A 12,870-nucleotide genomic window follows, 5' to 3' on the forward strand; every position below is an offset into this window, starting at 1 on the left:
AACGAATCCAATACTTTGTCTTTGTTTGATCCGTCACGGATCCAGTTCAGTTTTGGTCCGCTTTGGTCCAAAAAAAAATATTTCTTTTTATATTTTAACTAGGATGTGTACCCGCGCTCCGCCGCTGGGGCATGTAGTTGCGAGTTGGTGTTATAAGAGAGTATAAGAAATATTTATAAGTTTTCATTTCAAATTGTTTGATGAACCTACATAGTTGCACAGTACATGAAGTATACTGATATTTTTTTTTCATCTTGTTAAATGCATACATTGCAATTAAAGTCTACATGGTTTCGTTTCAAAATGTTTTCGCTGGTGCATAGTGTGCCTAACTCCATATTCAAAAAGTTGTTGTGAAGTTTTCTGTGCATTTTGGTGTTGGGCGTGTAGTTGTTCAAAAATAGTGCTTGGGCCAGTTATGCTGCAGTCATTAGACCTTTGTTTTCTTGCTGTGGTTTTGGGCTTTTGGCTCTCTAAATACATAAATTAAGCACCTGTATTAAAATATGCAAAATTTTTGTTGGTCAAATAATGGTTATATAATAACCCGTATTCACTTATATTCACTTAAATCAGCCCGAAGGTTTTAACAATTCTAACCAGATGCAGATGTAAATACACAGATTAAAAAAAGACTTAATTTATGTAATTAAAGTTGTGAGACTACAAATTCAACAGTCAACATTAAAAACATTAGCATTGGCAACAACAAATGCTTTTGCAACTATGTTTAATAAAAGATAAAAGAACAATGAACACATTAACTACTTTCATTTGGATTAAAAAAGCAAATGACTTTTATAGAACACTATTTTGATTTAGGTTCATAGTTTGTCATAAACAGCTGCAGCCTTCAACTGTTCATGAGTACCAGATTTTTCCTTTTGCAGTTCTTTGGCTGTTAAAGCAGAAAACAGAACTCCAGGTGTTAGGAAGCTACCATCTGCAAGAAAGATTACACTTTAAAGATCTTTTAAAACTGAAAATTAGCAACAAAAAACAATACTCAAAGAAAAAATGCTTCCTTTTTTTTATATCCACCGTCAGATCTGTATTTTTGGTACATTATATTGAAATAGGCTCAGATCATTTTTATTAGACTACAATTGACTGCAGAAGAGGTTGCAAGTGGAATACCCAACTTACCTTCCTTTGAAACTGCCTCGCCAAGATACAATGTTAACTTAAGTCATAATCTTGGACATTAAAAAGTTGGTTGGTCATAGAATTATGAGGCTCAAAGGCTGTAAAGGCATAATATCACCATGATTGCAGAACCCGCCAACCTTTGAATCTTCCACGCCATTAGATTTTTACTTGAGTTAAGATCACATCACATGCCTAATGACATTCAAACTCGTTTACGTACCAGCCGCCTTAACCTGACCAATGCACCTTTGTGAAAGTTGACTAATAAACTATGCAACAAATAGAAAGATGCCCACATATATCTGTAATGCAACCGACAATCTCTTCAAAGAAGTGTGATATATCCAAATTTGAATAGATGCCTGACAATCTCTTCAAAGAAGTGTGATATATCCAAATTTGAATAGATGCCTGCAAAGCTTTCAGTCAAAGTCAAAACACAAAAAGCACGATAGTTAAATTATGAAGATACATTTTAAATTGGATAATCAGTCTTGTTTAAGCATTTTGTTTGTGTCAAATTTTCAAATTATATGTTCTTTTAATAATCAATTTTGTTGCAACCGAACCTCAAAATTGGATAAACACTCTAAATTCGTCATCAAATTGCAAAGGGGCTTGGCCCTGTTTTGAATAATTATGTTATTGTTAGGTATCAAAATAGTAGAAGGATTGGATTGTAATAGTCGAATAGTATAGGGTGTCATTGGTTAGTTGTTAACCTAGTTGTACTTAAGCAGAAAGAACTTGATCTTATGGATATCAATGAATTTGAGATTATTCTTCTCCTCTTAGTTTTCTTCTTCTCTTTATCGATCTTCTGCTTGAATACCAAATTGTTTCGTAACAATGGTATCAGAGCTTCCTTTCCTCTCGACCGTGGGTTAGAGTTAGGGCAACAACATCAATAATCAAAATTAGGGCAAGAAACGGGTTGGCCATCAACTCGGGTAATTCAGAGCAGCATTCAACAATCAAGAAATCATCAGAACAACATGGAAATGGCTTTGGAAAAGATTATGTCAATAAGGCAAGAAGGTAGGGTTAGTGAGTATTGTGATGAATTCCAATTTCTGTTTGATCAAGTCAAAAACTCTAAAGAAATTAATGAAGATTATGCAACATATCTCTTCATTTTCGGCCTTAAACCAGAAATTTGTGATACTCTTATGAGGTATCACAATATGCCCGAAGGTTTAAAGTTAGAGCGTGCGTTTTCTTTGGCTAGATTACAAGAAATGTTTCTAAATGGGGTTTCAATTCATGGGTCAATTCAAGGAACATCATCTGATCTTGAGGTAATCACTTGTGCTTTACAACAAAAAAACAGTTATGTTATATCTAGTGTTAGTAAAAAGGGTTTTGAATCACCATATTTGTCTCAATTTACCAAGATTGAGACTGCACCCAAGGTGTTTGATGAAATGCATGGGTATGTTAGTAGTGAAATAAACGAAGTTTCGGGTGATAATTCAAGAAAGAGTGCAAAAGAAATTAAAAATGAAGTTTCACTTATGGCGTCTAATGATAGATTTGATATCGAGGCTCCATTAGTTAAGCTAAAAACTACTATGACAACGGAGGATCAAATAAATGGGTTGGAGGATAATATGAGCACCGAATGTGATCAGAACAACCGTAGAATTATAAAAGATAATATGGGTTATGTTGAATTTTTTAATGCTACCAAGACATGTGAAAATAGTTTCTTAAATGAAGATGTTAAAGAGATTAGGATAGATATTTCAACAACCGAAGAGGAGGTCACAACATGGAATGCGACAAAACGTCAAGAAGTTATTAAAAAGGGTGTCGCTGATTGGTTCGAATTTTTGGCATTCAAGTTTAGAAATGAAAGTGGGAAGACTTGGTGGATTAAATGGAAATGGAAAAGCAATATAATTGGTGACAACAAAAATCTTAATGCTGGACTTTCTAATGGAGTTTTATATAGCATGTTCGGAATGGGAAAGTTTTATCGATTTTTGGATAATGGCTTTGATGTGTATAATAGAAATGGCCATACCAAATTGTATATGGGTGTTGCTTATGGAGGAACTAGTGGGTTGATACAGGCAATAACTACTTATTTGGAGTTTTGTTTGCCCATGAGAATGTTATCTGCTCTTTGCTATGATGAACAACTGGTATTTTATTTGGTACATGCAGAATTGACAATGGGAACCACTAATGTTGTTGCGGTTAATTTCAATCTTCAGAAATTCAAGGCTGTCACAATTGAATTGTTAAATGAAGAGGATGAGAATACTAATAGTGTGTCTTCTATTGGTCTGACCATTATATCAGTTGATGCAATACTTGATCTAGTCACATGTTTAAATAAGCTGGGCATAAGGTGGACTACTTTGTCTATTTGGCTGTGTTGTATCCAAATTAATAAACCCAAACAGTTGCTTCTCATCATGATTATGAATGGAAGTTGTTTAAAAAGGGAAGTAAGGGTATATCTGTGGCATAAATGGAGATCTAAATTAGATTTCTATACAAAGTTTTTCCCAATCCTATCTAATGAACATGTTGTAAATAGTGCAGTGGTGGCATGTACAGTTATGCAGTTTAAGAATGCAGTGGTGGCTGATATGGTTATGTGGTTCAATATTGCAGTGGTGGCAGATACGATTGTACATGTTGCTTCACACAGATCCCATGTACACAAGTTTGGGTATCTTCCAAGGTGGACAGCATTTGATGTTGATAAAATAAGAGTTTTGATTATGGAGCTAAATTCCATCCAATATGTAAAAAGTAGAAACTTGAAATGGTACTTTTTAAGTGTCTTTGACAAGAAAGTTGGAAATGAATTGACAACAAAACATGCTATTGTGAAAGGTTATTGGAAGACCAATAGAAAGGACCAAGTGGTTTACCATAAGTCTCAACAGGTTGAGACGAAGAAAATCTTGCTCCAAAAAGATTATTAAAACATGCATGTCAGGTGGCCATGTTAGGCTACCAAAATTCTGATGAAAATGGTTGTCTTTATGGTGCACAAGGGGGGTCTTGTACTATACATCTTTCATGGAAGAATTTTTCTAAGGAGTGGCATGTAGGATGGAAACTGGGATACAAACTTTTTACCAATATATTAGTATCTCATTGGAGAGGAGTAAGGAAGAAAAAGTGGGACAAAAAGAACCAGGAAGAACTTATAAGCAGGTATTTAGATCAAACCGGAGTTTGCTGTTCTATCCAAGCTTTAGGTATGCAAAACGGTTCAAGTGAGTCACCCTTAGCTGGCATATTTTTTTTGGTTATTGATGTTGGTGGTTATGGAAAAGCACTTACTTATGGAGAAAAAGAGAAAGCAACAAGAAGAATTACTTTTAAACTCATTGACTATCGACTATCGTTATTGGGTCGATGAGGGTTAAAGGAGCAATAAATATGTTGGAGTATTTGTACAATGACATGGAAAGACATGAGGGTGGACTTAGTTCTATGAAAGTGTTTCAAGATGCAATTGAAACAGTGAAGGTCCCATTCATTGACAAATATGGGTTGCAATGGATGATAAACTACATATTGTTTTCACAATTTGGTTTTGATACTTTTGATTAGCAAATTTTTTCATTATTTTTTTTTATTTTTGGGGACAAAAATCTTTTGAGGGGGGGGTAATGTTAGGTATCAAAATAGTAGAAGTACTGGATTGTAATAGTCGAATAGTATAGAGTGTCATTGGTTAGTTGTTAACCTAGTTGTACTTAAGCAGAAAGAACTTGATCTTATGAATATTCATGAATTTGAGATTATTCTTCTCCTCTTAGTTTTCTTCTTCTCTTTATCGATCTTCTGCTTGAATAAAATTGTTTCGTAACAGTTATAAATCAAAAACCCTAACATCTCATTCACACCAAAATCACTAACGGAGAAATAAAAAACCCTAACCAGAAGATCAAAAATTGGATAGTACTGGTAATGAATCAATCATCACAAAATTAACGCAAGATGTTACCAAATTTGGGTTACAACCCTTGATTCTCTTAAAAAGTTCGAGCGGCTGTGAAGTGTAGGGCAGGCAGCGGCTGCTGTTCAAATCGGAGGTTCTGTCGACGTCTCTCTCTGTATCATTGTCATCAGAATCAAGTTCCGGATGGGGAACTCCCATGTAAGCAATAGAAGAACACGGTAGCTGTTGAGAGAAGAGGAGGAAAAGACTACTTGCTTCTATCGATGCAGTAACTAACTTCACATTAAAAAAATATTAAAACATCTACACTAAAAATATGTGAGTAACGACTACTTCTCAATTAATATATATATATATATATATATATATATATATATATATATATATAATGTGATGATGGCATGTACAAAAAGGAATAAGCTTAAATCACTAGTCCAAAGGTTTGTGCCCCATTCATGGTCACTTTGGGAACATAATCGGTGCTGATTCAACATTAAACTGACATTATATGGTACTAAAGAAGGAATTTCGTATACGAGATAGCAAGTACTAGAAATCCATGTACAAAGTGACCTCGATAAAACTACAAAACAAGCACCGTCAGCCTCGTCATAGGATGCGGGTTCCACCTGATTATGCCAGGTTGAGCCTAAAGGAGTTTCAATCAACCCAGCCACCGGGTTTGAGAATAAGGCGGGATTCTATAGGCTATACGCATGCATCTGATGAGATAGAAGTAGGCTCAAACAGAATACTCTCCCCAAAGTTGATTGGTGAGAAGGGCTCGATTCTTTACAGGTCTGTCACCAACCGCTGACATTGAATTAGCGTGATACGAAAGAGTAGGCGGTGACATGATTCGAACATGTAGTCTTCAGATCATGACTCTGATGAGTGGCCACTACTTCACCCCATTGAGTGATGTCAGCTCAAAAAACTCTTCGACATGAGAATTAATATTTGGTTTTTAATTTTTGAAACAAATTGCTATTATGTATTATTAACATGAAGAAAAGACAAGTACAAACGTTCTTGGTGTGAGTGTTATTGACAATGAGAACATACTCGGGTCTTTCTTTGTCTATTGCTATTTACTTATTTAGTTGTGGAGGTTAGGTTTGAGGTCATCAATAACGTTCTTGGTCTCCGTCCAGTGAATGGACTAAGGTCTATGACAGTTGCCTATTGTTCGTATTGGCTAAAGGGAAATATTCACTTTGTCCTTTTGTGGACCACATACATCGAGCATTTAATTTATACCAGATCCAGGTTTGCCCGTGAATCCAAGTCATATCTCTTTAGGTACAGTTTTTTGCTATAATATAATAATATTTTTTTAGTTTTCATGCAGTCGAATTTAGGATCATTACACATCCCTAAAATCAAAAGGGTAAAATCAGACTTTTAATTTGGTGTCTTACCCTAGAATCCGTATGCTCTTTATCTTATATATGCAATGCTTGTAAAACATAAAATAGAAGCTTTTGAGGTTGATAACATAAAAAATAGAAACCTCGAACGATAAGGGCTGATGTTGTCTGTCTAGCGATTAAAAGAAGTTAATAGTTTTATTTCTTAAAAGTAAACCATGGTGTGTTTGGAGGAAATGAATTGTCGAATACATAAATATAATAGTTTAAAAGATAACACATTGACTTGCACTATCATTAGTTTGTAAAGGAAACGTGTTTTTACAAATTAACGTTGTTATCTCCTAAACGTAACTCACCGTCCACTTAATCCAAGATAACATCATTATCATTCACACCTAATTATTCTCAAACGAATGATGTGATCAGGAGGTCAACTCCAATGTCAATTTGAAAACGACTAACACTGTTGTTTTTTACGCGTTTTTAATGCAGATATCTTTTGGAATTTATGAAACTATATTATCATCAAATTAGTTTAGTGATATCATTAGTTATGTCTTGAAATTTATAGTTAATATTCTCGAGTCTAATTTACAATCATGTCCTCATGGTATATTCGATATCACGAACTTGTCTCTTAAGTTTGCTAATTCGTTTTAAACGTTCTTAGTGTGTCGTTATATTTTATTTCACTTTTGATCCTTACTTTGATCCAGTTGGTTGAGGACAATATAGGGCTTGCGTACAAGTGCATATCGACCAATTTATTGTTCCGAATTTGAATATTGTATTTTGTTTCTTCGCTTCTTGATATATGACCTTAACCACATTGACTTCTGTTACAAAAAAATACAAATAAAAGGGGAAAAAATGTGCAGAAATGTAAAAATTAAGATCAATGACGTGTGACTATGATATTTTGAAATGGGACAACTGCTATGCACATTAACCAACCGTGATCATGGACCCTTTTAGAGTAACATAAAGTTTGTGCTCATTTTCTTTCCATCGGTCTCTAAAAATATGGAAAATAATCGTCGAGAATATGAGAGCCAATGCCACCACAATGAATTATGGTTATTTGTCTACCAAAATGACAACCATGACCATAACCACAACCTTCACTCATTTAGGCAGTAGTTAGGCCTAGCCTTCGGGTTAGCTGGAAAATTAATATCAAGCTAGAATTTTATTCTCTAGCTCGGCAAAATCTAGCTGACTCACTCGATTCAGTTTGGCTCGACTTTACAACTTATTTATTATAATGGCCAAATATATAACTTATTTTTACCAAATGGCCAAAAGTAAAACTTACTTAACCAAATGACCAACTGACCGAGCGTGTAAGTTATGCAATTTATAGGTGGTCCCTCTGTTGTGTTTCTTTATTTCCGTATCAATGTGAGACAAATTAACAATGAGTAATGCTTTAACTTTAAACAATAATGTAATTATTGTATACATTATTGGATTATACAACGTATTTTAACGCTTGTAATTTACTTAAACTCTTAAATTTTCTATAACTTTATATTTTTGTCATCCTAAAAGGCGCTGTTTGTTTTTGCCTCATTTCTCTGAATAGAGGAAAACGTCTGATTCGGTCAGACGTAATCAGACGTGGGGCTGTTTGTTTTTTTTCTGGCATTTAAGAGGTTCAGCGTCTTAATAGCATCTGAACCAGTAAGAGCTTTTAGTGGGTCTGAAAACCTCTTAACAAAAAAAAAACATATGTTTGTCTCCGGCCTCCATTAACTTCTAACCCGGAGACTAGGCTCCATCTCCGACGACTAGAGGTTCGTCTCTAGCCTCCACCTCTTAATGATTCAGATTTCAGACATTTGAACCACCTCTTAACATTCAGATGTGGTATTCAGATTCAGACTTAAATCTCTAAAAAACAAACGGGGCCTTACAATATTATAGTATATACTATATAGTATAGAACTTAGAAGTATAGAGAGTGACTTTTTCCCAACCAAAAACCCAAACAACCCAACCTGATAACTAACCCATAGATAAAAACACATAAATATAATTTGAATTCTGATATTTAGGTAGGAAACTCAGTAATCTGAAAACCGAATTAAGATTTCGGTTGGATGCTAACCTCATCCTAAATTAGGACACTATATTGTGAATTTTTTTTGAAGTATGTCCACATGACATGTTTGTTCGTGTTACATTCGTCCTGATACAAATACAAACAACAATTGAATCCCCAACTAAATGCATCATCCATCCATCTATCAAATCTAACGGGAGTTGGTGGCATTTTAAGAAAGTGGAATATGCACTTGTGGTGTCCTTTTGCCCATTTCTTCTCATCTTTCCTACTCTTTCTCTACTTTCTACATCTGTCACGCGTGAACATAGCTTTTTTGCTTTAGTTTTAATAATTAGTATTCATAAGTTTAATGTCAAAATACCTTCAATACACTTGTCGTTAATCTATACACTTGCAAAAGGGGTACATGCTATAACTTTTATCATCATATATGAATGAATATTGAACGTCTGTTTTAAGGGCTTTAATGCTAAAAATTATAAAATAATAAATTATTTCTAGTTTATTTATGTTATAACTTATATGGTTTGACTGTTTGAGTGAAAATAGACTATAGGCCGGGCATGTAAATCTATATTTTGGATTAAAAGTGGTGCAGGCTATTGGCTATAAGCATGCAATAGATATGCCGACCACACACCATCATGTCATATAGGTTGTATAACTTTATGAGGGGCATTACGAAGCCGTATGGCTAAATGGCTAAGCATACGGCCATACGGGTCGTAGGAGCTGGTATTTTTTAAAATCATAGGGGATGTAATATGTGTTGCACTTGAGCAGTGGCGGATCCACATACAAGTCACCCCGTTCGGCCGAACTCGGTCCATTTTTGGTTTTCTATATAACTTATATGTACGAATGAATGAACGAACTCATTCTTTTTCAACGAGCAAACCTGGTATCACGAAATTTCTGGTTCGCCGGTGAAAAAACAAAAACTTGAATTTTAGAGAGACAGCGATGTCGTTTTCAATCCATGATATTATGAAAATGCATAAGGAACAATTATAATATGTAAACTTTTTAATTTAACATGATCTTTTTATTTTATTTAATGTTGACGATGTACTTTTGTTATGGTAGAGATATTGTGTCTTATATATTTGGCCGAATGACCAACCCGACCATCGGGACCGAAAACCCCTGTACCCATAGAAAAAAATTCTAAGATCTACCACTGCACTTGAGTAATATAGAAGAGAAATATGTGAACACATACCATTAACAAAGGTCACACGGATGCCATACGACCCATATGACCTTTTTTACTATTTATACAGTTCGTATGAAGAGTGGGATGGTGTAATTACAATAGCATCCATAGAATCTCAACCTATAACCATGGTTATAAACTTAAAACTCGCATTACATTTACAACACAAACAAAAAATACACAATAGTATTTCATTTATTACAAAAGTTAATAATAGTAAGGTTAAGGGAGGGTGAGAGGGAGGCAAGCCTCTTAAACAATAGAAAAATTGTTTACACCGAGACAATTTCAAAAACAAAATTTTTTACATATATAAAGTGTTAGGGGGTGTTTGGGATTCCTTATTTTACCTACGTATAACTTTTCATTAAGTTAATAAGTTAAAAAATGTAACTTATGGAACTTTTCCTCTCACAATATCAGCAATGCCAAACACCTTATTACTTTTCAAAAAGTTAATAAGTTATAAGTTGATAAAAATAAGCAATCCCAAACACCCCCTTAGTATTGTAAATCACGTAAAATAAATGTTGCTAACTGCTAAACATAAAATATTAGGGAGTTAAAAATTCCCCATCTCATTGGGAGCGGAAAACAAAGCGCCCTCGATGTGATACAACATTTTCTATTTTAGTTGGGAAAGAACGGCGAAGGCCATATGAATCGTCCAATGAAGAATAAGAAGATAGCAAAGCACCAATGGCGAGTAAAGCACATGCGGAACAAGCTTGAGGAAAAGTAAGTTATTTGGAGGAGAAGCAGCCGAGCTCACTCCCTTCGCTTCTTGGCCCAAAGTAGTGCAGTCTTTCCTTCCGAAAGCTTCTTTTTAGAATTGATTGCTATCGGTGGTGAAGAAATTGAATCAATAACATCGGATGCAAGCTCCGATAAAATGTTCTTTTTTATTTATGGATTACAACGACCAAAAGTAGCAATATCAATATATTTAAAAAAATTAAAAGTAATTCACAAAAAATGCAAATCAATCAAGGGTTAAAATATTTCATTTAGTTCTTAAATTTCTCATACTAATTATCCGCCAATAAATATTGTTATATAACATTTTCTTAACAAAATAGAAAGATCATAAAATCTCAAAATTCATGTGTGAATTTGGCGTGTGTAAATAAATGAGAAGCATTAAAATTTTTGTGAGGAAATGTTGCCACGTGGAGTTGTGTGAACGGTGGTGATGCTTGTGTTAGTCAAAAGTGAAAGTGAGGTCAACCACCAAAGAGGTTGCTAGCTAGAGAGCACTACCACCACCACTAATCTCATATCCAACGTTTCACTTTGAGTCATCCATCAATTGGAAGCTACTAAACAATTATTATTAATTAAACTAATTCTAACTTTTGAGGTTTGTAATGCTTATAAATAGCCAAGGCACCTTGCTCTTGTTGCACCACACAAGTCACAACTCAAACATACACATTCACATTTCACATCACAAATAATATTACATTTCATTGCATTGTTTCAAAACATATACACATTATAAGTAAAATATTCTAGTGATCATAACTCATAAGGAGTTTGGATATGGCAAACTCAAAGGTCATAGCCATTGCATTTTTGGTTTTGATCGTTGTGGACCTTTCCTTAGCCGCTAGATCCTCTAAGAAGAATGGTGGTCAAGGAGGTGGTGGCGGTGGTGGACAAGGTGGAGGAGGTGGTGGTGGTTCGGGTGTTGGAGATGGTGGCCAGGGTTCCGGGTCGGGTTATGGGTCAGGGAGTGGGTCAGGATATGGACGTGGTGGTGGCGGCAAGGGAGGAGGTGGCGGTGGAGGGGGAGGAGGTGGTGGAGGGTCAGGGAATGGTAGTGGATCGGGTTCGGGTTATGGGTCAGGAAGTGGTTCGGGTTATGGGTCGGGTGGTGGAAAGGGAGGAGGTGGTGGTGGTGGAGGGGGCGGAGGTGGTGGCGGTGGTAGTGGGAATGGCTCGGGTAGTGGGTCCGGATATGGGAGTGGTAGTGGCTCGGGATATGGAAGTGGTGGTGGGAAAGGTGGTGGCGGCGGTGGCGGTGGAGGAGGTGGTGGTGGAGGCGGCGGAGGGCATAATGGTCAAGGTTCGGGGTATGGGAGCGGGTCTGGATACGGGTCAGGTTACGGGTCAGGAAACGGTGGCGATGATGGTGGCTATGGACCACGTAACTAATTTTTATACAATAATCTCATTATTCACATATTAGTAAATCTATGTCATTAGTAAGCAGAATAATAAATCATATGAGATTCACTACATATTTCATCATAATCGGTTGTAAGAGACTATGCATGTACAATTATAACTATAAGAATGTACTCATTTCGTTTTTTTCTTTTATATACTTTTATATTTATGAAAATGAAAATCCAAGTTTAAAAGAATTGTAGAACCTACATTAAAAGTCTTATTTATAGCTCCATTATTCCATTAACATGCAATGAGAAAAATATATGAAAAAGGTGGCATGTAACTAGACGTAAACGACGAGTTTAATTCGATAAACAGCAAACGGTGCAAGAAATACTAGAGTACCCGATTAAACAAATTAACGAAAGCGAAATAAACATGTGCCATAATACAAGCAATATTGATGGTTTCTCATCAGTGGCGAAGCTTAGACTAAGACACCGGAGGGGCCGAACTCAAAATGTATACAAAATTTCATAAACGGAGGGGGCCGGACTCAATTTTTCAGCGGAAAACGCCTAAATTTACACTACGTATAAAAATTTTCGGACGAAACGGGTAAATTTACACTACTGCGCAAAAAAACCGGGGCCTGTTTCTCATTGGATAATTTGGAAAGCCATAAGCGAGTGTGTATGTGTGTGTTTTTAATCAAGGAAGATGTTCAATTGAAAAATTGATGGGCGACGCTAAAGCTCATTCCTTCTTTAGGGTGAAAAATCGCACTAAACGGGCGAGTTTGAATTAGAATTATGATGCATATTTAATTTTGTTAACCTTTTGTTGTAAGTTATATGTTTGCGGTTGGTTGTAGCTTAGGTTATTTAAGTTTGAGTGAACTACGATTTTTGTTCATATGGTTTGTCCAAATCTACGGTTTTAATCCAACAGTTTCAAATTTGCGATTTCCGTTCATGTGGTTTCATTTCACTTACAATTATACCCGATCCAACTAACC

General features: G+C 35.5%; 1 protein-coding gene across 1 annotated transcript; it reads left to right on the forward strand.

Moving 5' to 3' along the window:
- The first annotated feature begins 11,002 nt into the window (after window positions 1-11,002).
- On the forward strand, window positions 11,003-11,931 carry LOC143556796 (uncharacterized). Its single transcript, XM_077046037.1, has one exon. It carries the CDS (start codon window positions 11,280-11,282, stop codon window positions 11,892-11,894), a length of 615 nt encoding a protein of 204 aa, XP_076902152.1. The 5' UTR covers window positions 11,003-11,279; the 3' UTR covers window positions 11,895-11,931.
- The last annotated feature ends 939 nt before the right edge of the window (window positions 11,932-12,870 follow it).

Source organism: Bidens hawaiensis, unplaced genomic scaffold (genome assembly GCF_021521415.1).
Source record: "Bidens hawaiensis isolate Kalapana, Puna unplaced genomic scaffold, B.hawaiensis_p1.1 tig00018745_1, whole genome shotgun sequence".
In the NCBI taxonomy this organism is placed as follows: Eukaryota; Viridiplantae; Streptophyta; class Magnoliopsida; order Asterales; family Asteraceae; genus Bidens; species Bidens hawaiensis.

Coding starts and splice junctions, on each gene's coding strand:
- LOC143556796 (XM_077046037.1), top strand. CDS start 11,280: ATGGCAAACTCAAAGGTCATAGCCATTGCATTTTTGGTTTTGATCGTT.